Raw genomic sequence first — 23,312 nt, 5'->3', positions numbered from 1 at the left:
CCTTATTCATGATACTATTCTGTGGTAATTATCACATTTTATTTAAAGTTGAATTAAGGAAATTTTCATAGTTTACGTGTAGCGTTTTTGAATGCTTTAAATTTTTTAAGTCTACTTTTCATATGTGTAAGAAACGTCACTGCTGACGCGTGACCGTGACAGCTAGGAAATCCCAGTAACGATCCCAGTGATGCCCAGGATCCGCGTGCTCCCAGGTGATGGGAACTTCCTACTTCTGGGTTCCTTTCCCGTGTTCTGGGAATGGGAGCAGGTCTGCTGTCTGTAATGGGTTCGGCGGAGGAATAGAAGGCTGGGAGAGAAATATCTCACTATCAGAAGCACAAACCTCTCCGGTCCAGACTCTGCTGACTCCTGCCTGCTGGGTAAACGGAGCGCTACTAAAATTCCTCCTTGTGGCGCCATTTACTGAACCATTTTCTCTGATGGTTCCAGTCTGAGTAACCCCTAATACACAGTAGCCTACAATCCTCAAATAGCAGCCCCAAGGTAGTGTAACATTTTTTAAAAGGATATAGCAGCGCTTTGGTTTATGGAGTAAAAGGTCCCCCCGCTGGTGCAGGTAGAGCGTCCGCTATGTATTCATCGTTTAAAAATCCGTTCGTCACTGAATACAAATTTTCTTTGAAAATGAATCTTTAAAAATGGTGTTAATGTACTTTGGTAGGAGTCCAGAGACCTTCGATCCAATTCGGGGGCATCAACGCACTCGAACTGCACAGCCCCTCATTGCATCGTTTAATAAACACAAACAGAAAAATTAAAAGATCTCAAGCAGAATTGGGTGTTTTGCGGCCGGTTTTTCAATGATACTAATTAAAGAATAATTACAGAATAATGGTTGTCGTGATTAGAACCCCCGGTACCCTGCGCGTTATCCCCCCCCCACCCCCGCGCATCTGCGTCGAGGAGGACGGCCGCTAGGCGGCGCGGTTTCGCTCCTTATTCTCTTTGTGTTTTTAATTCCCCCACCGTCCTCCAGTATTACTAATTTTTTTCAGCATATCTGTCCATGATGGCGGAGGACAGCGAGTCTGCGGCGAGCCAGCAGAGTCTGGAGCTGGATGACCAGGACACCTGCGGAATAGACGGAGACAACGAGGAGGAGAATGAGCACTTGCAGGGGTGAGCCGGGGAGGACGCCGGAGCCGGGCGCGGAGCCCGGTGGACGGAGCCGAGCAGCGCTGTCTACAGCCCTCCAGCGGGAGGCCCGGCACCGTTACCGTTATTAATGTCGGTACGCCGCCTCCGTGCTTTCACCTCGCCGGGGGAGGGACCGGAGACGCGGCCGGTGCGCTGCCCGATCGCGGTCCGCCCGCAGACCCGGGACGTGCGCTAGGCGAACGGGTTTAAATGAATGAAAGCGGCGCAGCGCTGCGGCTCTCCGGGTCTCGGAGCTTAACCCCCAGGCGACGGCCGCTGCCCTTTTCGTCTTTGGGGGAAGCCGATCGCCGTGACGGGGTTTCAGCTCACCTGAGCCCGTCCCGTCCTCATTCGGGCCGACTCCAGGGCTGCGGCAGGCGGCCCGTCCGGTGTGCCTTCCCGGCTGCTGCCGAGCAGAGCCCCGGTCCTACGCCATCCACGTGTCTCTGACCCCGATCTTCGCCGTTACTGCTTCCTGATCGCCGATCATTAGCCCTTATCAAGCTATTTATTGAACCTGTTCCCAGAGATGGGGCTGCTTAGAGCGACGGCGCTCCTGTTCTTTCAGGCTCAGTAGTGTCTTACATTGTGTCTAAAATTAAATAAATTTACCTCAACGCGATGCTCAAGGTAGCATGACATTACTGTGCGCCTCGCTGATCGATCGCTTTAAGATGTAAACATTGAGACCGGCTGCAGTGTGACGCCGTGTTGGGGGGGGGGGTTCCCGTGTGCATGTCCGGGATGTAAACACACGCAGTCCGTGGCTCCTGCTGATGCCCCCTGATTTTGACGGCCTGTTTCTAGGAGCCCGGGCGGAGACCTCGGGGCCAAAAAGAAGAAGAAGAAGCAGAAACGCAAGAAGGAGAAGCCGAGCTCCGGCGGGGCCAAGTCCGACTCGGCCTCCGACTCGCAGGAGATCAAGGTGCCCGGTGCCGCTGCGGGGGCGCTGATTCCGCGTCTCCCCCCAGCCCCCAAGCTCTAAAGTTGAACTTCGTAAACATGTCAGTTTTAGCTCACACACTTCGTAGGGTCCTTACCGGGGAAGGGGGGTGATCTTAGGCTGCAATCAAGACCGTCACATGATACTGAGAGACTCTAGTAAACAGGACAACAACAGGAATGCGTGTTAGCGACAATTAAGAAGATTAGTACTGGAACAGCGAGCAGACGAGGAAGGGGCAGGACGGGCCGAAGCCCCCACTAGTCACTTTTGTGACGTTTCCATCCTGGAACTGTAGAAGTGTTTTTGAAACTTTAATGAAGTTTTAAAGGTTACAGACTCAGTAACTGAAAATGGTGCGGAGTGTACAAAGTTCTCATTCCAAATGAGTAGCATGGAAGGAAATTGTTTTACGTGCGGCTGACATTTTGTATTTTTGCAGTGGGGAAAATATTTTAAGTTTTATGAAGCAAGTCTGTATTCATTGAGTTTATAGATACTGTGTGTGTGTGTGTGTGTGTGTGTTGGTTGGGGGTGGGCGGAGGGCTTTTGTTCGGTTGCATACACGGATGTTACTCAACCGGTAATTTAACTCAGGGGTACAGCTTGTGCCTGTCGCAGTCCTACTAGGTTTCCTGAAAGCTCACTTCGTTCCTTGTTGTCTCCACCCCTGGACCAGAACCCGGCCATCCCTATGCAGAAGCTTCAAGACATCCAGAGGGCCATGGAGCTGCTGTCGACTTGTCAGGGTCCGGCCAAGAGCATCGACGAGGCCACCAAGCACAAGTACCAGTTCTGGGACACCCAGCCGGTGCCCAAGCTCAGTAGGTGCCCAAGCTCAGTAGGTGCCCAAGCTCAGTAGGTGCCCTGAGCTCCGTCGCCGTTCACCTCGGGCCAGGTGCCCACGCAGAGCGAGGGGGAGGAGCCTCACGCCGCATTTAGAGCAGGATCCGGGTGCGAATGCGAGGACAGCTGGATCCTCGGCATTATGGGTCATCAGTGTCTCTGCCCTGCAGGCTCTATCAGGGATGCCGTCACTTATGTCCGCCCACCTCCCAGCCGCTTAGGCCAGGCCCTCTGCTAAGGCCACACCTTCACGTCGCAGGTCTTTGAAATATTTGCATTTATTATTGCACTATAAAACAAAAAAGTTGAAATATATCTGAGGTGATACGTTCTGTTTGGCTGTAGTTTATCTACCAATAGTGTGTCAAATAAGTTGGTGGTTTTGCTGAGAGTCGTGTTAACAGACACACATCAGTGCCGACATTCGTGATATGATCACCGGGCTTTAGATGACAGGTGTAAAACTTTGTCCGGATGCCGGATTTCCGTACTATACAGTTGTTTGTTTACACCCACAATTCGATAAGCAGATCACTAATACACCTAAAATATTAATGAGAGGTGTATTGTGACACCCAAAACTTACTAATCTGTAAAAATTCGACTATCATTATGTTTAACGGACACATCAAACTTTAAACTGTAAAAAGTGCCACCACACTGCCGTCTTTCTACCTTGTTTATCCACAACATCTCCTCTTTCAGACGATGCTGCGGATGCTGATCTGTCCCTTTCTTCACCTCCACTTCAGTGCTTTTCGCTTCCATGATTTACCAAAACAGTAGCATTTAATTAACATAAGGAAACTTTTTGGTGTCACAATACACCTATAATTAATATTTTAGGTTTACTACTAATCTGCTTACCGAATTGTGGGCATAAGTAAACGTCCGTATAGTTCTGAAAAGCTGGTGTCCGGACTAATGTTTAGAAAAATTAAAGCCCTGGTGATTATCGCGCACATATCACGATTATTTTGTATCACATATCGGGCCAGGAAGCTTGGGGCGGGCGGCTGGCAAAAGCTGTTGCCTGTGGGTGGTGTGGCAGCAGTGGATCTGGCAGGAGGGGGGGCACGGCTGTAATAAAAGTAACTACATTTTACTTGGTCAGTAAGTCATGACCCAAATTTAAAAAAAAAAAAAAATTCACCAAATGTTTTTCACAAAAAAATAGGGCAGTAATGGTAAATAGAACATGGTGGAGTGAGAGAAGCACAAGGCCTTAATGCACTGTTAAAAAAGTATTCAGAAGACGGAGAACATATTCAAGAAAGATATATATATATATATATATATATATATATTATTATTTTTATTTTTTTTACAACACCACTCCTGTGACCTTCTTTTGGGTCGCGACCCACCAGCTGAGATCCCAAGCCACCAACCCAAATAGTACCCTAGACAGTCTGTCACAGGGCACAAACACTATCATATACTGCAGGTAGCCTAACAGCACCACATTGTACTGTGGGAGAGCAGGGCAGAGGCGTGTTGGGCCTCAAACCTCAACGCAGGTGTGTAAAGGCAGATCAGATCCGCTTTCTGCCGATCATTAAAATGTCCAGCATTTTTGTGTTTCAGTTAATATCCCTTTATTTCCATGTGTGTCTCAGAGACACTGTGAAGAGGGAGGGACTTTCCGGCTGATGCCATTGGTCAGAATGGTGCCGGTCTCTTCCCTAGGTGCCTTGGCCGAGGTTTATGATTGGCCGTTATTCTCTGCATTCCAGACGAGGTCATCACTACCCACGGGCCCATCGAGCCGGACAAGGAGAACATACGGCAGGAGCCGTACTCTCTACCCCAGGGTTTCACGTGGGACACGCTGGACCTCAGCAATGCTGAAGTGGTGAGTGTGTGTGGGGTGGGGTGGGGTGGGGCGGTTTCTCTTCATCACACCGTAGTGCCCACTGCCTCCCATTAGCTCATTTAGCGTGATGGTGAATAAAGGAAGGGGTGGGGGAGGGGCTGGGTCACATGGGTTCACATGGGGTCTGAGAGTCTGTTTACCAGCTGTGCCCCCCCTCCCCCCCCCCCACAGCTAAAAGAGCTATACACTCTGCTGAATGAGAACTACGTGGAGGATGACGACAATATGTTCCGCTTCGACTACTCGCCCAACTTCCTGAAGTGGTGAGCCGCGATGGGGCCTCCGTCCACAGGGGGGCGCTGCTGATCTAGGCCTTCTTGAGCCACTATGCTTCTGGGTTTATCTGGAGTTGAGAGCCGGGAGCTGAGTAAGAGGGCTTGATCCCTGTGATTGCAGCCTTCACATCCTCCCTCTGGAGACCCCCCCACCCCCCGCACTGCTTTAAGGCTTGACCTGTTGACCTGCCTGTTGCGGTTGGGACATGTCATCACCTGACAGGATCGTAAATTTAATACTGTTGCTCTGTTCTTATCCTCGCAGTTTGATGCTAGCGCTGGTCGCTAATGTGCTGCAGTTTGTATTCTTCCTAATTTTTGTGCAGATAAGCTGTTTGATATTATTAGTATCATTCTGTAGTAATGGGCAGTGTGAAGCTTTGCAGGTATGTTTACTCCTCACAGGCGCTATTGTGAGTTTTGCCTCTTCTTGCGGCCTGAAGCTGATTAGACTTCTAACCCCCATTTCCCAGGGCACTGCGCCCCCCCGGCTGGCTGCCCCACTGGCACTGTGGCGTGAGGGTCACCTCCAACAGGAAGCTGGTGTGTTTTATCAGTGCTATCCCAGCCAAAATCCACATCTATGACACGTGAGTGGGGCGTGTGTGGGGGGGGGTATCTGTGTGAGGTTAGAGCTCCGTCCCTCGCTCACCATCCCTCGCCCGCCGTCCCTCGCCCACCGTCCCTCGCCCACCGTCCCTCGCCCGCCGTCCCTCGCGCTAACCCGTCCCTCGCCCGCCGTCCCTCGCCCGCCGTCCCTCGCCCGCCGTCCCTCGCTCTAACCCGCCCCTCGCTCTAACCCGCCCCTCGCTCACATCCCCTCGCTCTTCCTGCCTGTAAGAGACTTGCCTGTCGGCCATACAGGGTGAAGAAGATGGTGGAGATCAATTTCCTCTGCGTGCACAAGAAGCTTCGGTCGAAGCGCGTGGCACCGGTGCTGATCCGTGAGATCACCCGGCGGGTCAACCTGGAGGGCATCTTCCAGGCTGTGTACACAGCCGGCGTGGTGCTGCCCAAACCCGTGTCCACATGCAGGTAGAGACTCCGGCCCCCACCGTCTCTATGCTCCCTCCATCCTCTCTCTGTCCATTCTCTCTTTCCTCTCATCAGTTCTTTTGTACAGTCTGTTGTCGTTCTTGTGGTATAACACTTATTTGCTTGGCCAAAGCATGAGGGAAATGTGGTGGTGATGGTGGTGATGATGATGATGATGATGATGATGGTGGGTCCTGATGTGTGCAGTAACCTCCCCACAGTGAAGCATGCGGCTGATCCTCCGTTTGTGCAGGCTGTGTCGGCATCGTCACATCATCTGTTTTCATCTCTCTCTCAGACAATACAATACACATCTTGGTACAGGGCTTGTAATATAGTGCAGAAAAGATACAAATAAACATGTAACGATTAGATAAGCTTTGATTCAACTATGATTCAATATGATTCAATTCAGCTTTGGCTGGATATAATTTAGATCATGTCCTACTTTTAGTAGAAACATTCAGTGTGTTTTTTTCTAAATGTCACTCTATGTATTTTGAACTGCAAAACCCACCTGAAACACTCTAACTGAACTCGCCTATCATACGATCTTAGCATTATAACATCACTGTAATCTGCAGCTGTAGTGACGGGATGGATTTATCAGGTCTGTCTGTTTTTGGCCCATTTCTTTCTGAATTTGACCCAGACTGGGGGGGTTTGTTTCCAAGCAGCCGTATCACAGACACTTTGACCAGCTTTCCGATTTGAATTGGTATTTCTATGCATTTAAAATGCACCAAGATGCCATAGACCAATTATACATGCACACTGCCTTACACTCCTGACTGTGTCCATGTTCGATCAGGTACTGGCATCGATCCCTGAACCCCAGGAAACTGGTGGAGGTGAAGTTTTCCCATTTGAGTAGAAACATGACCTTGCAGAGGACGATGAAGCTCTACAGACTCCCGGATGTAAGTGCACCTCACATCCAGTTTCCTTCCTAAGCAGGATCTCCACACTCAACCTCCCAGGCTGCTCTGTCTCCAGACTTTGGTGGAGGAACCCAATGATCCTTCACACTCGCAAAACCACATATTCGCTCACAGGGCCTGGGGTTGGAGGCTGCAGTGGGCTGGTTTTGATTGGTCCCCGTGGGACAGCTCCGGCAGGGGATTCAAACAACGTAGAAAATAAGATTGAAATGAGCAGATTTGCCAGGTCACTGCTCCCGGCTTGTCTTGCTTTTCAAAGACACAGCAAACTCACATTTGTGTGTAGAGCAGCCCTTCCCCGGATCTCACCCCTCCCCCAAAACATCCACACCCTCCCTGTGTTTCACAGCCCGTTCTACATGTTGGCTGATTCGTGCTGAATGATAATGAGCAGTTCAGAAAGCCCACGTAGCACTGCAGCCTGCAGGAATGAGTGTCTCGCTGTCTGAGCCTAAAGAGCCAGAAATGCTACAAAAATGAGCTCCTGTGTCCACCACTAGAGGGCTCCACATTGTTAGACATTGGTAAAAGGGTGGGATACTTTATGGGTATTTTATATGTATTTTGCAAATTGGTATTTTATATGTAACTACAGTTGTTTTACTGTTACGGCTGCTAGAGAAAGAACAGCTGCACATTAACGTTAGATTACTTTAATAGGTATTTGTAGAATCTTTGATTTTAGAGAATAAGTGATTAAAAGAAGAGGATGGTACTATGGCTCTGGTCAGCACTGTCACTCCCCCCCTCCAGGGCTGGGGGTTTGAATCCTACCCTCCCTGCATGTCTGCATGCAAAATGTGCATGTTCTTCTCAGTTTGACGTGGGTTACCTCCCATAGACCAAAGACACGGCTGTAAACTGGCTCGAAACTGCTCAAAATGCATGTGTGTGTGTGTCTGTGTGCTTGTGTGTCTGCTTGGAGCTGGCATTCTGTCCAGGATGTCCCTGCTTGTCGCCCAGTCCTTCCTGCGAGGCTTCAGGCACCGTCATCACAGGATAAGCAGCTGAACGATGACTGGATGGATTTACTGATTTATGGCAGGAATGCTGTAACAATTTTCATTCAGCTAGGGCTGTCGGGAATCAAAAGGCAGCCATCACCACGGACGTTTGACTGTCCTGTCGGGTTTGTTCCCCTAAGGCCACCAAAACAGCAGGCTTGCGGCCCATGGAGAAGAAGGACGTGAAGCAGGTGACAGCACTTCTCGACCGGTACCTGAAGCAGTTTCACCTGGGCCCTGTCATGGGCGAAGAGGAGGTGTCTCACTGGTTCCTGCCCCAGGAAAACATCATAGACACCTACGTGGTGGAGGTAAGATCCCCGGCACCTGCTGGTCCTGGGCACCTGCTGGTCCTGGGCACCTGCTGTGTGCCGCCCTTTGCTGGGTGTCACACTTGGGGCTTTTACCAGGAAGTACCAGAGACACTTGGCTTCTTGTCAGTATCCAGGGTGTGTGAGAGCATGAAACCTGCATACTGGGGACTGGGGGGGTAGCGTCACCTGGGGTGTGTGTTGGATCAGTACCGATCTCCTGCAGGGCCCGGATGGAGTCCTGACCGACTTCACCAGCTTCTACACCCTGCCATCCACTGTGATGCACCATGCAGTTCACAAAAGTCTGAAGGCTGCCTACTGCTTCTACAGCGTCCACACAGACACGCCTCTCATGGACTTGATGAACGACGCTCTCATCCTGGCCAGACTGGTAGGGTGCCCTCCCGGGTTGCAAATGCCGCAAACACCGCCGCCCTTGTGGCCGGGACTGTGTCTGACTGGTTAAGTTGATTGGCTCTTAGCTGTTTTACATGCTGTCTGCTTCGTGTTTCACTAACAGAAGGGCTTCGATGTCTTCAACGCGCTGGACCTGATGGAAAATAAGACTTTTCTCGAAAAGCTCAAATTCGGGATCGGAGATGGTAATTTGCAGTATTACTTGTACAACTGGAAATGCCCGCCAATGGAACCGGAAAAGGTAAGACAGGAGGGGCACCCTGGGGGGGGGGGGTCACAGCTGAAACCCTGGAGATGTTCTGCATTTGCTGAGGATCCATGGAATATTACTGCAATTCAACCCCAAACGTCCACATGTGCTTAAACAAAGCGAAGAGGTTCAGACCCTGTCGCCCCCTAACCTCCCTCTGTTTCCATTTCAGGTCGGACTTGTACTGCAGTGATCTGTCCGTTTACATTCAGAACGCAAATCGAGACCGATGGTTTCACCTTTCCACTCTCGAACTCGGACTTTCTTAAAGAAGCTGTCCAAAAAAAACAACAAAAGAAAAACAAAGTGAATGGAAACATCACTTCAAAGTGTTTCTCTTAGCTCTCGTTTGTTTAATATGAGAACATTAATTCTGGTCACCCAAAAGTGACATCTTTTAACCATCTACATACTGAATGTGAATCTTACTCTGCTTGTTGCTGACTTTCATAAAACTGTTCTGTCCATCCCGTGAAGAAAATGGAAGTTTAATTCCTTTTGAAGCAGACATTCAAGAACAAGAATATCCCCACGTGTTACGATGGATTTTTTTTCAGGGGGTAGTTTAAAAAGTGTAACCTTCTACTGAGAAGGTGTGTTTGTATCCCAGCTGAAGGGGATTACAGCCCTGGATATTTATTAAATGGCAGAGATGTGTTGATGTTTGGGACATTTATGTCGAAGGATTTTGTCCTACGGAAAAACGGATGTCTGTTAACCGTTAATGTCATTTGCATTAGCTGGTGGACTGGATGTGTATATTAGGAAGAACTCTTTTTCTTTTGTTCTTTTTCAGTGTTCTTAAGCTAGCAATTATTTACATGTAGTGTATTTTTTTGGGGGGGAGGGGGTGTTCAAGAAGGGGGTGACCGGTAGCTTCCTGTGTTCGTGGTGGCTTCATCGTACGACTGCTTGGCCATTCGGATACATCGCTGAACCGCAGCCCGGCCACATTCTGATAAGTAGACCTTATTTAATTAGCCCGTACAGTTCGTCATCACCACACGGAGCAGCGAGGGGAAGTCGGGGCGTGGATAACGGACCACGCTGAAGCACATCTCGGCTGCTCCGCACCTGGTGGTCGTCTCACCGGACCTTCGAGCGGGGCAGCCGTCGCCCGAGTCCTTCCACATCCAGATGTCCTACAAAGATTGCCATTTAAAGATGGGACCAGGCGCTGACTTATGGTGAAGATGCACATGGGAGACAGCTGAGCGTGTGCGACATGTTGGTCTCGCTGGCGCGCTTCTCAGAGGCAACGAGTATGTGAACAAGCTGAATTACGTTCCACAATGAGACTGTGACACAGTGACGTCAGAGGTGACCCTGGCATAGGTTAGGGAATGCAGACATTGTTGGATTCAGCAAGACGTGTGTGACTCTCATACTTAGAATCAATGTTTTATTTATTTTGGATGGGGGTGTGATTGGAAAAAATTCATTTTTTTTTTAAACATAAAGGGATGTCTAAAGTAGCGCCTGATGTGTGATGATACCCAAAGTACTTGCCTTATTTGAACAGAAGTTTTTTTTTAAGATATCAAACGTGCAATTTTGAGAAGATGCACAAATTTCTCTCGAACACAGTATATTTTTTATTGAATTCCGGGCAGGTTGTCAAAAAAAAAGTGGTGCAGAGGGAGACTCGTCAAACAGCATCATCCAGACTTCATTTTAGTACCTGTACATGTTACCAGCATGGATGTCTGACAGAATAAACTCTGTCTGTAACAGACCTGTTCTGACTTCCTGTCTCTGTTTGTTCCCAACAGTCTTATAAAGACAAACTATCTCCAGCCATGAAGAGCATCAGTCCTGTCACTGAGCGTTAACGGCTAGCATGAAATTAAAAACTGAGTATTTTGAAGTTAATCACTTGGAAATGGCTCGTCGCTTCACTTTCTTCTGCTTGCGGGCCTTTGTGGGATTCGGAACGATCCTCTTCACTCTGAGGTGCTCCAAAGCGCACTTTGGGACCTGCTTATTCTGCTCCGTCTCCAAAGATGCTGCTTCTAGTTTCCTCTTCCGGCCCCTCGCCTGACCGCCATCGTCCGTCGCTTCCCCCTGAGCGGACCGTACTGCGGTTTGTAGCGAAAGCCAGGCCACCGGTAGGGGGGGCACTCTGGGCACGATGGCGGCAACGGCCTGGGAAAAGGCCTCAGCGTTCCTCCTGACACCCAGAGCTAGGACGTGCTTCAGGCCAAGGAGGGCGGCCAGGCTCTCACTAAGCCGTGGCACCTGGCAGGCCGGCACGGCCCGGCTCCTACTCAGCGGGATCAGGTGGCCGCTCATGTGAGCAGGCCGCACTGACTTACACACCAGCACCAGACACAGGTCATTCTTCTCCAGGCCTCGCGTCACCTCATTGATCCCGATGGCCAGCTGCTTCCTGAACCCTACGTTGGTCCATCCCTGCTCCACCTTGTCCTCAGGCAGAGCCTCAGAAGTGGCCTCCACCTTGTCAGCTGACTCTTCCTCTGAACACTTGGTGGACGCTTCCTTTTTCTTGCTGAACCACCGGTGACTCCCCTTAACCTCCCTCTTGTGGAGACCGAGTTCTGACAGCTTCTCCTTCAAAACACCGAGTATGAAATGCATATCCGCCTGGTCCAGACGATTCCACTGGAGACAATAAGGCGTGTTCAGAGATGTCTTCACAGAGACTGGTTTCTTCTTTTCTTTTTTGGTCATTTTACAAACAGTTGCCGTTTCTCTCTCCCGTGGGATAGTTGTATCTACCGAAACAAGAGAACAACATGAACAGGAAGCCGCCAGGTTACCGAGATTAAAGCCCCACAAACACCGGGTTTCGGGCAGCAGTCCAAACTCAAAACTGCAAAAGCATTGTCACAGCGACATAACCACGATGCAAAAGCCACTTCTGACAAAAAGAAACTGCTAGCGTTCTGAGTTTGTCCTCGGCTTAATTTATGTTTACCAAATACTGAAACGACATAACAAATGAGAATGACCATCTTTTGCATGCGTGCTACAAACCAGCAAATCCTTACACGTACTGCTATAAATTTCAAATCAGCGCGATAAACCGAAGCGTGGCATCATTAATATTATTACTAAGATATCTTAGTAATACAGCGAAATATTTCGCTTACAGTCGACCGGACAAGCCCGTCACAATAAGCCGTATTCAGAATCAAATAGACATTAACCAGAAAACTACTGTTTTGCAGGAGACCGCGTTTGTCTTTCCTTCACCGAGGAGCCAGCGGCGGAGCCATGTCGCATGCGCGAGACTAACAGCCCCGTGCTGTTTTGAAGGCAGAAACTTTATTGTTCACGAACACACTGCGCCCCCTGGTGGACCGGCGTGGCTGCTGCAAGCCGCTTCTTCTGATACGGGAGTATTTAAGGCCTGGTTATGGAAATAAAATACTGAGCTGGGAGAGGAGGGTTCCGAGAAAAAGTATTCGAGTAATTTTCTCGTAAATTCGTTGCCCTTTTCTCATAAATTTACTTAAACTTTGCAGAAGTATTATATGAGTGTCAAACTGAAATTCATTAAATATTGAGACCCATCACTCCAAAATTCAAGCAAAACCCCTTAGTGGCAGCCAAGGGAAGGGTATAAGCAGATGACATTTGACCTTGCAAATGTGATATCAAAGGTATTAGATCAGGGGTGTCAAACTCCAGTCCTGGGGGGCCTTACACATTTTTGGGTATCCCCTCATTTAACACACCTGATTCAACTCCTTGCACCTCCTTGTGCTAATTACCACACAGCTCCTGAGCTGAATCATTTGTGGTGGAACAGGGAAAGAACTAAGTTACACAGGGCTCTGGCCCCCCAGGACTGGAGTTTGTCACCCCTGTATTAGATGGATCCTATTGCTGCTTCACAAAGCATTGTGTGGATGAAGATCTGCACCTGCTTTTGTTTTCAGACAAATTGCCGAAAAATGAAGCACTGTGTAGCAGCAAAGGAAGGAAATGGCTGCTGTGAAGACACGTGTTCTTGTGAATACAATAACTCTAAAAGTATTTGACAGAACTTTTTCAACCTTTGCAGACAAGCTGTGAAGACGAAGATATGGACCTGATCAAATCTTGAGACAAATTGCACTTAAAACTGAAGCAGCACTCAATAGTGACAGCAAAGAGAAGGTCAGCTCAGACACTTGATCTTGTCAGCATGATAACTCAAAAATTATTTCCAAACTTTGCAGAAACATTTTATGGGTGTAGACCTGAATGACAAAGCACGCCAAAATTGAAGCAATGGCGCTTAGTGACACCAAAGCCAAGGGTGACTGGATGACAAGCTTACTCTTGTAAACAGGATCACTGTATCAGTTATAATCTCTTTGACCTTTGATGGATCCTATTATTCAAAAAAAACATCATATGGATTAAAATGTACAACTAAAAACCTGCATCTGACCAGACCCCAAATTTCCCCACTGGAACTACAATGGCAGAGGGAAAATGGAGCCTGCAGCCGCCATCTTGTGAACACAGCCATCCACCATCAACACACATTCTGCGGATCTATATAAACTTCCCAGGCTCATTGTACGGGTCAGAAATTCCCAAACTGCGGGGCGCGAGATGATATTCTGAATATACCATAATAACGAGGTGGGAGAGTGTGTCAGGTAGCCTTGTGATAATAATATTTTCATTATACTGCGGTACTATAATTTGGCAAAATTTACTGTGGGCACCCCCCTCCCCCCCAACAGCTCAGCTAAATTGGGAATGAGGGAATTTAATAGTCTCACTTATCCCAAGTCAGTGATGGTATATGAAAAACAGGTGTGGATCTGGTGAACCCATCTAACGTTACAGCCGGTCAGATGGAGGTTCTCCACGGTGCCAGATAGACAACCTCACACTGAACTGGCACCCCAAGCTTCACTCTCAACAGCTGTGTGTGTGTGTGTGTGTGTGTGTGTGTACCACTAAACAGACTCCTCTGCGTGGAGACTGTGCTGTGCAGGGGGGTAACTGACAATGTTTGTTTAGGGTCCTTCTCTCTGCCACTGATGTGACAGAGTCCAGCTCAGTGCCAACCACAGAGCCAGCTCTCCTCACCAGCCTGTCCAGTCGCTTCCTGATACTGTGTCCCCAGCAGACCACAGCATAGAAGAGCATGCTGGCAATGACTGGTAGAACATCACACTTTCCTGCAGATATTGAAAGACCCCAGCCTTCTTAGGACATACAGCTGGCCTTGGCCTTTCTTGTAAGAGTGTTTGCTGACCAGCCCGTTTTGTCCGCTAGCTAAAGCCCCAGGTTCTTGTAGATCCTGACTACTTCCATATCGACCCCCTCAATAGAGACTCGTAACAGAGGGGGCCTGGAAATCCTGAACTCCACCACCATTTCCCTTGTCTGCAGATAATTTGACCTGCACCATTTCACAAAGTCCTCCACCAGGCTCCTGTACTCCCCCTCCTGACCATCCTTAATACACTCCACAACTGCTGCGTCATCTGAGAATTTCTGACTGCGGCATGACTCCAAGTTGTAAGTGAAGTCAGATGTGTACAGGGTGACCAGGACAGGGGAAGCACAATCCCCTGGGGTGCACCCTTGTTCAATATTTTACAGCATTAAAATAAAATGTTTCAGGTCATAGTGTCTGTCAATGCTATTAAAATCTGATAAGGCAGCAAAAATTGACAACAATCACTATCAAATCCTGCTACTGCTTAGTGATGTTACGTTCGCGAACCAACAAAAGGGAACTGAGTCATACTTGAGAGATCCATTCATTTAATCGTTCTACTCAAATTTCACTGCCTTTCTTAAATCCACTGCACTCCCCTTCATGCGAACAGTGAGACCAAGCCACAGGAAGTACACGTTGTCCTGTTGGGTTGCTTAAAGGCAGAATGAGCAGGATTTGTGCCAAAAACGTTTTCTAATGCTAAGAGTTGCATAAATTGCCTTCAAGGCGAGGCAAATTTATTTGCATAACAAATTTTATAGACACAGTAAATTAAAAGTAGTAAATTCACTGACAAAGCAGAGTGATATAGCGTCACCTTGAATAATGTGATCATCTTGTGTAATGCAGATCATTGACATTAGGAAATACGAGTAATTTAATGCTGTAAACCTACCCCACACATGTAAAATTAAATTATATTGGAGTAATGTCTAAGTCTGAGTCTGGTCCAAATCTAGCGCCATATCATTATCTAAGTGATTATTTCGCAATTAAGCCTAGTAACCCTCGCCCCCTAAGAAAAAAAAAAAAAAAGAACGACGAGCGAAAGGAACGGAACAATAACCGCCGTTATTTCCATCACTACTACTGGCAGCAAAATCTGTTACAGCAGCAGAAAATGACAGCGCACCAGCGCGCTGAAAGACGAAGACGAGCTAGGCCGCCCCGCCCCGCCCCCTTATGTGGTATCAGCCAATCGACTTCCGCCGCGCTGCTGCGTGGCTCTTAACGGCAGAGCATCGGGTCGGATCCCTCACTCTGCGTACCTGGCTTGGCCTTCGGGGGCGTCGCCGCGTCTTGAAGTGCTACACAATGTCTTTGCAGGTAGCGATAATGGTTGAATAGTATTAATTGCGAGCCTTCAGTGTGGTAAATATATTCATAACCGCTTGCTATTTCAGGAAATTTAACCGCTATAAATACGCGTTCAGTAAGGTTCTGCGAACCCGAATGCAGTACTTTTCTGATGTCAGTGTCCTAAAATAATGTCACCTTGAATTAATTTTAGTACAAACGTGCATTTTGTGGCTGCTGAAGTCTGTTTGCAGCAATTTGAGACCTGAACTTGACCGACGGGTATTGCGCTTTTGTTAAATAATTTAAAGGTTTTTACGTTTAATTATGCATTCGAATCTAAATGCTTCCCTTTAACTTAATACGTTTATTGCCCTAAGTGATTAGAAAGTAGCGGGCACGGGGTGATCATTGAAGTTGCATATACGAGTGGAATCAATTTGTCGTTCGATGACTTGTGTAACGTATTGCACACATTGCAGGAAAACTGGTTAATGTTATTAAATCGTTACTGTCAAGCTTTAACGATTTAATAAGGCAATAAGCGTTACAGTCTTAATGCAAACTTCGTCGGCGATTTCGGCGCGGCGCGGGCGGAACAGCTATGATTCATAATTGCATTTCCCTGCATTTCCCTGAGACGCGTTTTCCGTGCAGTCCGTTAGTACAGCTTGGGTATCGGAGCCCGAAGGTGCTGCCATTGAATTTGCATAATTTTACAAACTTTCTCCAACAACCCTAATCAGCATGCAGGATTTGAAACGTAGGCTATCACTACAATCACTGCGATAGTACTGCGAGCTCCTCTGATGTCCGATGAATCCGATAAAACACATTTCGGACAAAGGTCGTAAAAGCGATTCATGGAAGGATTATGAAACGGGGAAACAAACGCAATAAGGCTGCTGTGTTGTGCGCTTTCTCACGTGCCTGGAGCCATCCAACGTGATGCATGATAACTGGACGATTGTTTTTGTATCTTGATGTTTTTTTAATGAGGGTATAAATAGCAGCTATTGCTGATGATGAATGCGGTTCTGTTTCGAATGTAGGCAGAGTTTGAGAAGTTGGCTGAGGATGTAAAGAACGTGAAGACGAGGCCGGAGGACCAGGAGCTGCTGGATATGTATGGGCTGTACAAGCAAGCCACCGTCGGGGACATAAACACCGGTAGGGTGGCTTCCGTTTGCTCTCTGACCCCCCCTGTCTCTCCAAATATGGTGTTTGACTCCAATTCTGTTCTTCAGAGAAACCGGGGCTATTGGACTTCAAAGGCAAAGCGAAATGGGAAGCCTGGAGCTCCAGGACAGGTGCGACTCAAGTTCTGGGCAAATGATCACGCTGAGGGTGTTTTGTAATAGGAATATAATGGATAGTTCCTGCACAGAGCTCCATCTCCGTACGTTTGAACTCTTACTGTTTGTTTAACTGTGGTTTTTGCTTTCTGACCTGACAGGAATGTCCAAGGACGATGCCATGACAGCCTACATTGCTATAGCAAAGGACGTCATCGCCAAATATGGAATGTGATTATTATTATTTTTTAAAGGCAAAGCCCTTAAGTACTGTAGCTCAGTTTTATCAAAAAATCAGCTTAGTCAGTAAGACACAGTTTGAAGTAATCTCATATAGAATCTAGTCAGCCGTCATCCTTTAATTTTTTATGATTCTTTAAAATTGTGCTGTCAACTTCTTACACGGCTTAAACTATTAAAAACTATTCTGAATTAGTTTACCAGTCTCATTTATATTCAGTGTTAGTTCTAATGTAAAGCTGTGTCTGTCGACATCCAGCATATCGTAAAGTGTGTATTTTGCACCTGTAACAGATCTGTGCATTAGATTGGTACACACTCAGTTGTTTACTTGTTTCATTAAAACAGAAAAGGTGTATTACTGTATTGCACTGTAACTGTAAACAGATGAAGTGTAACTGCATTACAGTTTATCTCTGGTTTGCTGCGAGGTGTGATGTGATGTGGATCACATTTTGATGTATAAGATAGAAGTCTCACATCTTGCACATTTTTCTGGAGGTAACATGTTTGATTGGGCGAAACACAGTATGCAGGACAGCCTGATTCCTGATTCCTTTATCTGAACACCTTCCTCCTTGGCAATGAGCCTCTAACCAATAAGAGCCTGAGTTTCTTTGTGCAAAATGGCAGTGTGACCCATTTACAAAGCAGAGCTTGTGATGTTACTAAGGAAACGGAAAGCTGTGGGTTTGTGTGGCCTCTGTCCTCAATTGACTGTAAGGAGCAAGAGCCATTTTTATTCTGATACCATAATGGTTTCCAGGGAGCTGAAAAGCTGACCACCAGGACAGCAGCAAGGCAGAGTAGAGAAGTTTGCCCTGGGTGTTTTCGGGGTAGGGTGTTAGTCATCACGAAAATAGAGAAATAAAAGTGAGCTGAGTGAAGAGTGAGGAAATCACTGGGTCGGAAGCGTATCCGTGACTCAAGCTTACCAGTTTCATAACTTAAATTTCACAAGGTTTAAGACTTTCTGAAATAGCACCGTTAATGTACATCTGATATGTCGTCAGGCTGATGTAGACTTGATCAAATTCACATACGTAAATTCAAAGCCACATCGTGTTGCATTATTACTTGGATGTTCTACATGGCAGGCAGCCTGCTCAGCTCAAACTATTAGCAGATGTGTTTCTCGGACTGGATACATACTGAAGTGTCACGTGTAGGACGTCTCTCCTGATGTCTGGGGACTGGATTCTTCAGCTATCGTACAGCTTATTCCTACCTCTGCACGAGTACAAGGATCAGGTGAGAGGCTGAATTAGTGCAATAAAACAGCCTGTCGAAGCATGATAGTTGTTAGGGGTGAGGTGTCCCTTCCAGAGTTCACACAGGCTGGGCAAGGGCAGTATTGTGATAAAGACCAGGAAAAAAAAACAGTTAAACGCGGCATTTAGACACAGGAGACTACCAAAAGCTTACGGAGGCTGACAAAGAACAAAACACGCTTCACATTTCAGGCTTACAGAACGAACCGAATGAGTGAATTAAAATGAATTATCCCAGTCACCTGATTGTCCCTTGTGATTTAGCCACGCCCACTTTTTCATACATGCATTTTCAGGTCAGGTTCTGTGTATGAAATGTTTGCGAAAACTATATCTTTCCGTCAATCCTTAAAAACACAAATCTCTGTTGTCCAGCCAAGACAATAACCTTCAACATGCTGGAGGTCTGAACTTTAAAAATCTCTTTTCAGTCAAACAGACACTTTAATACTGCATCCATTTCCCAGTTTTCACACTGAAAGTACAGTCCCATGTGAAATATAAACAGCTGACTTTTAATACATAATATTAAGGGGTTTAATGGTCTAATTAACTATAACAATATACACTTTTGCCACAAAAGATCATTTTGCATGTGGCGAAACTAAACACTGAAAATGAGTGAATGACATACTATGGCACTAACTCTCACAATGCAGATTGTTAATGTTTAGGACCTTCTCTACGTTTTCTACTGTGGCACAGATTGATGACACTGTGGCAAGAAACATCCTGCAGCTATAAATGCCCACTGTCCGGCCTGGATCCGGTCACTGCGCAGGGGCACTGGGGCGTGATTGAGTGAAAAGCAGCAGGGAATGCGGCACCTGCTGGAGGGAGAGTGGAAGCCTAAGGCCATGTGTTTTAGCAGGATGGTTTCGGAGCTTAAGACCCAGGTTCTTGAAGTGGCCTTGAGGCTTCCTGAAGGCTGTTTCTGTAAATCGGTTGAGAAAAAGCCCGACTCACTGGGCTGGAGAAAACAATAGCTTCTCCCCCAGGGCCGTCATCCCATCACGGGACGCCTTTGTTCCGCAAAGGAGGAATGCTCACTGGAGCCATGGGATCACGGCCCGACCAATCAGATTCAGCCGAGGGCCGACACGAGGCTGGGCTAAGTGAGCGGGCTTCGTCGACTCTTTCAAAGGCTTTGATAGCTGGAGAGCTGCCAGTCTTGTGCAGTTCAGCAGTGATCTGGCATGGGCGGAATCAGCAATGCAGCAGAAGCTCTGCGCTTCATGAACACTGCAGTTAAGCTGTGTCCATAGCTGAATGGTGAAGCATCACATCCACCAGGAAGCATATGACTGTATCGCATAAGGTCTCAGGGGGAAATTAGCACCACTTGTCAATAAATGACCTCACTGTGGTATCAGTCAATGGAACACTGAACGACATGTATTTACACAGTTCGGAGGTTAACTTTGTCAGCTGGCTGGAGTGAGATTTTCAGTTCAAGGCAAATCTGCACACGCATTTACATGTATGCAACAGTTTTATTACCTTAATAAATAATCTGTATGTTTTGCAAACTACCCCAGAGCTATTGATGTAGCTAATTTTAGGTTTATAATGGAATTATATAGATTTGCAGTAAGATTTTGTGTGCGAGGGTCTGAAAGTGTGAGTGTCACGGCAGATGTGTGAGAGTTGGCAGCCCTGCAGTTCATTAGCAGAAAGCCAGTGTAGGTATATCTTAGTACTGAAAGACCTTTTTTAATACGTACATTTGTACTGTGTTGACACGGTATAAAAATGAACATCTACACAGGTTTTTTAAACACATGGTGTTCAATGCCTAAGCACTCAAAAGCTTGGCAGTGAGACAGCACTAAGCCCTAAGCCCTCAAAACTTTGTCGATACAGATAAATCTCTACACGCATTTTCAGATCTGCCAGGACAGAAGTGTAGCAAAAACCACATGTAAAATGATAGCCAACGGAGAAGTCTGCCTGAGTCGTAACTGATGACTTGTCTGTATTTCCAGCTCTTGTAGCAAAATCCTAAGACTTTTCAGCCATTAATAGCTATGTACCCATTTATATATTTGTCTACACATTTACAGATCTATGCAGGTATTTACAGATTTGTCTACACATTCACAGACAGGGCCGTAGCTAGGTTTTTTAAAACAAAAAGGTGAAGAGGTCAAAAGTGTTAGACCTTCCTACGTGTGTAATGGATCATAAGAACATAAGAACATAAGAACTATACAAACGAGAGGAGGCCATTCGGCCCATCGAGCTCGCTTGGGGAGAACTTAACTAATAGCTTAGAGTTGTTAAAATCTTATCTAGCTCTGATTTAAAGGAACCCAAGGATTCAGCTTGCACTACGTTATCAGGAAGACTATTCTATACTCTGACTACACGCTGTGTGTAAAGAAGTGCTTCCTTAAATCCAGTTTGAAATGTTCTCCCGCTAATTTCCACCTATGGCCACGAGTTTTTGTATTTGAACTAATGCTGAAGTAACTATTTGGTTGAACAGCATCCAAACCTGTTAGAATCTTATAGACCTGGATCATGTCCCCCCTCAGTCTCCTTTGCTTGAGGCTGAACAGATTTAGCTCAAATAACCTTTCCTCGTATGACATTCCTCTAAGACCAGGAATCATTCTTGTGGCCCTACGCTGCACCTTTTCTAAGGCCGCAATGTCCTTTTTAAGATATGGTGACCAACCCTGCACACAATATTCTAGGTGAGGTCTCACCAAGGAATTGTATAATCTTAGCATTACCTCCCTTGACTTAAACTCCACACACCTGGAGATATACCCCAACATCCTATTGGTGGTTATTGGAGTTGCAGAAAAAATACTAAGGACTTCACCTCTGTGTCATCAATGGTATGAGCATGTTCAAAGTTATATGTACATATTGTGGGATTCAATAGAATTATAAAGAACATACAATGAATAGAGGAAAAGGAGAATATAGCTTAAAGCAGGGCATGATGAAATTGAGGGGTTAATTATACAATAATGCCAATACTAATTTACTAATGTCTAATAACACAGTGTTGAATATAATGCAGACACTGGACAGGGGAACTGATACTGGGCTTGCAGGATGGGGTGATCTCACTTCATGAAGTTGGCAGAAATCAGGAATTGATAGCGAGATGACCTGTGCCAGAAGACAGGGTGAACATTTTTCTAATTTTTGCACAATATGAAAGGGGAGGGGGGACACGTACTTAATGGATAACTAGAGTAAATGTCAATGTATGTTGTAGGCACGTAGGTGAAAAAGTACAGAAAAGGGGGGCCACACCCCAAAAGGCCTACAAAGACCCAGAGCCGACACCTAGGGTTCGAGCCAAGGTTATTTTCGTAAACGAAAACTGAAACTAAGACGAAAACTATTGGTTAAAAAACATTTTCGTAAACTGAAATAAAATTAAAAATTTATAATAACTGAAAAACTAAAACTAAACGAAACTAGCAACAGCTATTAAAAAAATAACTAAAATAAAATAATAATTGCCAAAAAATAAATAATCGTTTTCGTAATTAATAAGCGTTCATCCACTTCGGAAAATCGGACGTGTGTCTGTTTAGTTTAAACCAACAGGCTGCTTTATTTGTGCATCACCTGTAGATGGCGAATGATGCAACTGAGGCTGACAGCGAGATTAGTTAACTGATAGATAAAGAAGACGGACATGAATGATGGCTGCCGGTAGGAAACGACAGAGTCCTGTTTGGGACTATTTCGAATTCAATTTAGAAACTGGAAAAAGCAAATGCATTCAACAACACAAACTGTGGTGTTGAAATTAAGGGGAAAAACCCCACAAACCTTAAAGTACATCTCCAGACTAACCATCGGGAAGAATACAAATCGTTCATGGCAAAAGATTCAGAAAGGAAAACTACTGATGATAAAGTCGGCGAGAGTGCTAGCTCTCAAATTCAACTTGGCAAGCAGCAGACTCTGACATCGTGCTTACAAAAAGCGGAGGTTTGGCCAACAAATTCACATGAATATAAGAAACGTGAAAACGCACTTGTAGATTTGTTTGTTGAAACTGGCATGTCTACTAGATTTTGCGATTCGGTAGCCTTCAAAACTATTAATGCTGCTCTAGACCGAAGATTCATTACCCCCAACGCTGCACGAATCAATTCCTTGAATGCACTAAAAATGCAAACCGCAACTAGGCGTGTGAAAGAAATCCTAACTGTGCCAAACTATAATTACTAAAACTAAAACTGAAACTAAATATATAAAAATAAAATAGAAATGTTTTCACAAAATAAAAACGAAAAGAAAACCATTAATGAAACAAACTAAAACTAAACTAAAATTCATAGCAAATTTGAAAACGATATTAAAATAAAAACGAATTTAATAATGCAAAACTATAATAACCTTGGTTCGAGCTTCTTCCTGTACATGCTGAATGTATGTCAGATAGTTGCTCCCAGATTGCAATCTGTCAGAGAATAAACTGGTGACTTGCAACTACTCCTCGACTGTGCAGTGAATCTCTTCTCATCAACGGACCCGGCGGAGTTCGACTCCAACAATATTTAGAGATTTGTCTACACATAGAAATATCAATATACTTGCAAATCTTATTACACATTTATAGATATTGTTACACATTTACAAATTTGATCGCGCTCTGAATACACATTTACACATTTACTCAATACACATTTACAGATTCCTGTACCCATTTAAAAATCTCAGCATGCATTTACAGATTCTTTTACACATTTACAAATCTGTTTGCTCATCAGATACAGTTACACAACTGTCCACACACGTTTGCAAATAAATTTTGCTACAAAAACAGCCCCATACAAGATATCGGTCCTGCGTTAAATAACGTACTGCTGTGATTTTTTTTTTTCCCAGGACTCCTGCTCTCTTGGAGGCGCTAGTGCGCACCTCACCATTCAGCGACGACGTGGCGCGCCGCCGCAGAGCTAGAAAGTCGCACATG

The 23,312-nt window shown here is 46.1% G+C and overlaps 3 protein-coding genes across 7 annotated transcripts; 2 read left to right on the top strand and 1 right to left on the bottom strand.

Moving 5' to 3' along the window:
* The first annotated feature begins 243 nt into the window (after positions 1 to 243).
* Positions 244 to 10,797, top strand: nmt2 (N-myristoyltransferase 2). Of its 3 annotated transcripts, XM_023844561.2 has the most exons (13): positions 244 to 383; positions 1,020 to 1,143; positions 1,969 to 2,086; positions 2,784 to 2,928; positions 4,687 to 4,805; positions 4,998 to 5,089; positions 5,575 to 5,691; positions 5,966 to 6,136; positions 6,948 to 7,056; positions 8,222 to 8,392; positions 8,619 to 8,786; positions 8,916 to 9,053; positions 9,235 to 10,797. In XM_023844561.2, exons 2-13 carry the CDS (start codon positions 1,031 to 1,033, stop codon positions 9,253 to 9,255), a joined length of 1,482 nt encoding a protein of 493 aa, XP_023700329.1. In that variant the 5' UTR covers positions 244 to 383; positions 1,020 to 1,030; the 3' UTR covers positions 9,256 to 10,797. The 3 variants fall into 3 exon arrangements, with proteins under 3 accessions (XP_023700329.1, XP_072573034.1, XP_023700330.1); XM_072716933.1 differs by lacking the exon at positions 244 to 383 and having other exon boundaries at positions 874 to 1,143; XM_023844562.2 differs by lacking the exons at positions 244 to 383; positions 1,020 to 1,143; positions 1,969 to 2,086 and adding an exon at positions 2,319 to 2,460.
* rpp38 (ribonuclease P/MRP 38 subunit) lies at positions 10,645 to 12,378 on the bottom strand. 3 transcript variants are annotated; one of them, XM_023844564.2, is made up of 2 exons: positions 12,176 to 12,378; positions 10,645 to 11,797 (listed from the first exon to the last, which is right to left on the bottom strand). In XM_023844564.2, exon 2 carries the CDS (start codon positions 11,751 to 11,753, stop codon positions 10,935 to 10,937), a length of 819 nt encoding a protein of 272 aa, XP_023700332.2. In that variant the 5' UTR covers positions 11,754 to 11,797; positions 12,176 to 12,378; the 3' UTR covers positions 10,645 to 10,934. The 3 variants fall into 3 exon arrangements, with proteins under 3 accessions (XP_023700332.2, XP_023700333.2, XP_023700331.2); XM_023844565.2 differs by having other exon boundaries at positions 12,244 to 12,378; XM_023844563.2 differs by having other exon boundaries at positions 12,233 to 12,375.
* Positions 12,379 to 15,429: 3,051 nt separating this feature from the next.
* On the top strand, positions 15,430 to 17,282 carry acbd7 (acyl-CoA binding domain containing 7). The gene is made up of 4 exons (XM_023844544.2): positions 15,430 to 15,582; positions 16,605 to 16,722; positions 16,800 to 16,862; positions 17,009 to 17,282. The coding sequence occupies exons 1-4, from the start codon at positions 15,439 to 15,441 to the stop codon at positions 17,080 to 17,082; spliced, it is 399 nt and encodes a 132-aa protein (XP_023700312.1). The 5' UTR covers positions 15,430 to 15,438; the 3' UTR covers positions 17,083 to 17,282.
* Positions 17,283 to 23,312: the final 6,030 nt, after the last annotated feature.

The sequence above is a fragment of the Paramormyrops kingsleyae genome, chromosome 9, assembly GCF_048594095.1.
Source record: "Paramormyrops kingsleyae isolate MSU_618 chromosome 9, PKINGS_0.4, whole genome shotgun sequence".
Taxonomy (NCBI): Eukaryota; Metazoa; Chordata; class Actinopteri; order Osteoglossiformes; family Mormyridae; genus Paramormyrops; species Paramormyrops kingsleyae.
The sequence above is the reverse complement of the archived record's forward strand: the minus strand, read 5'-3'. Positions and strand labels throughout refer to the sequence as shown.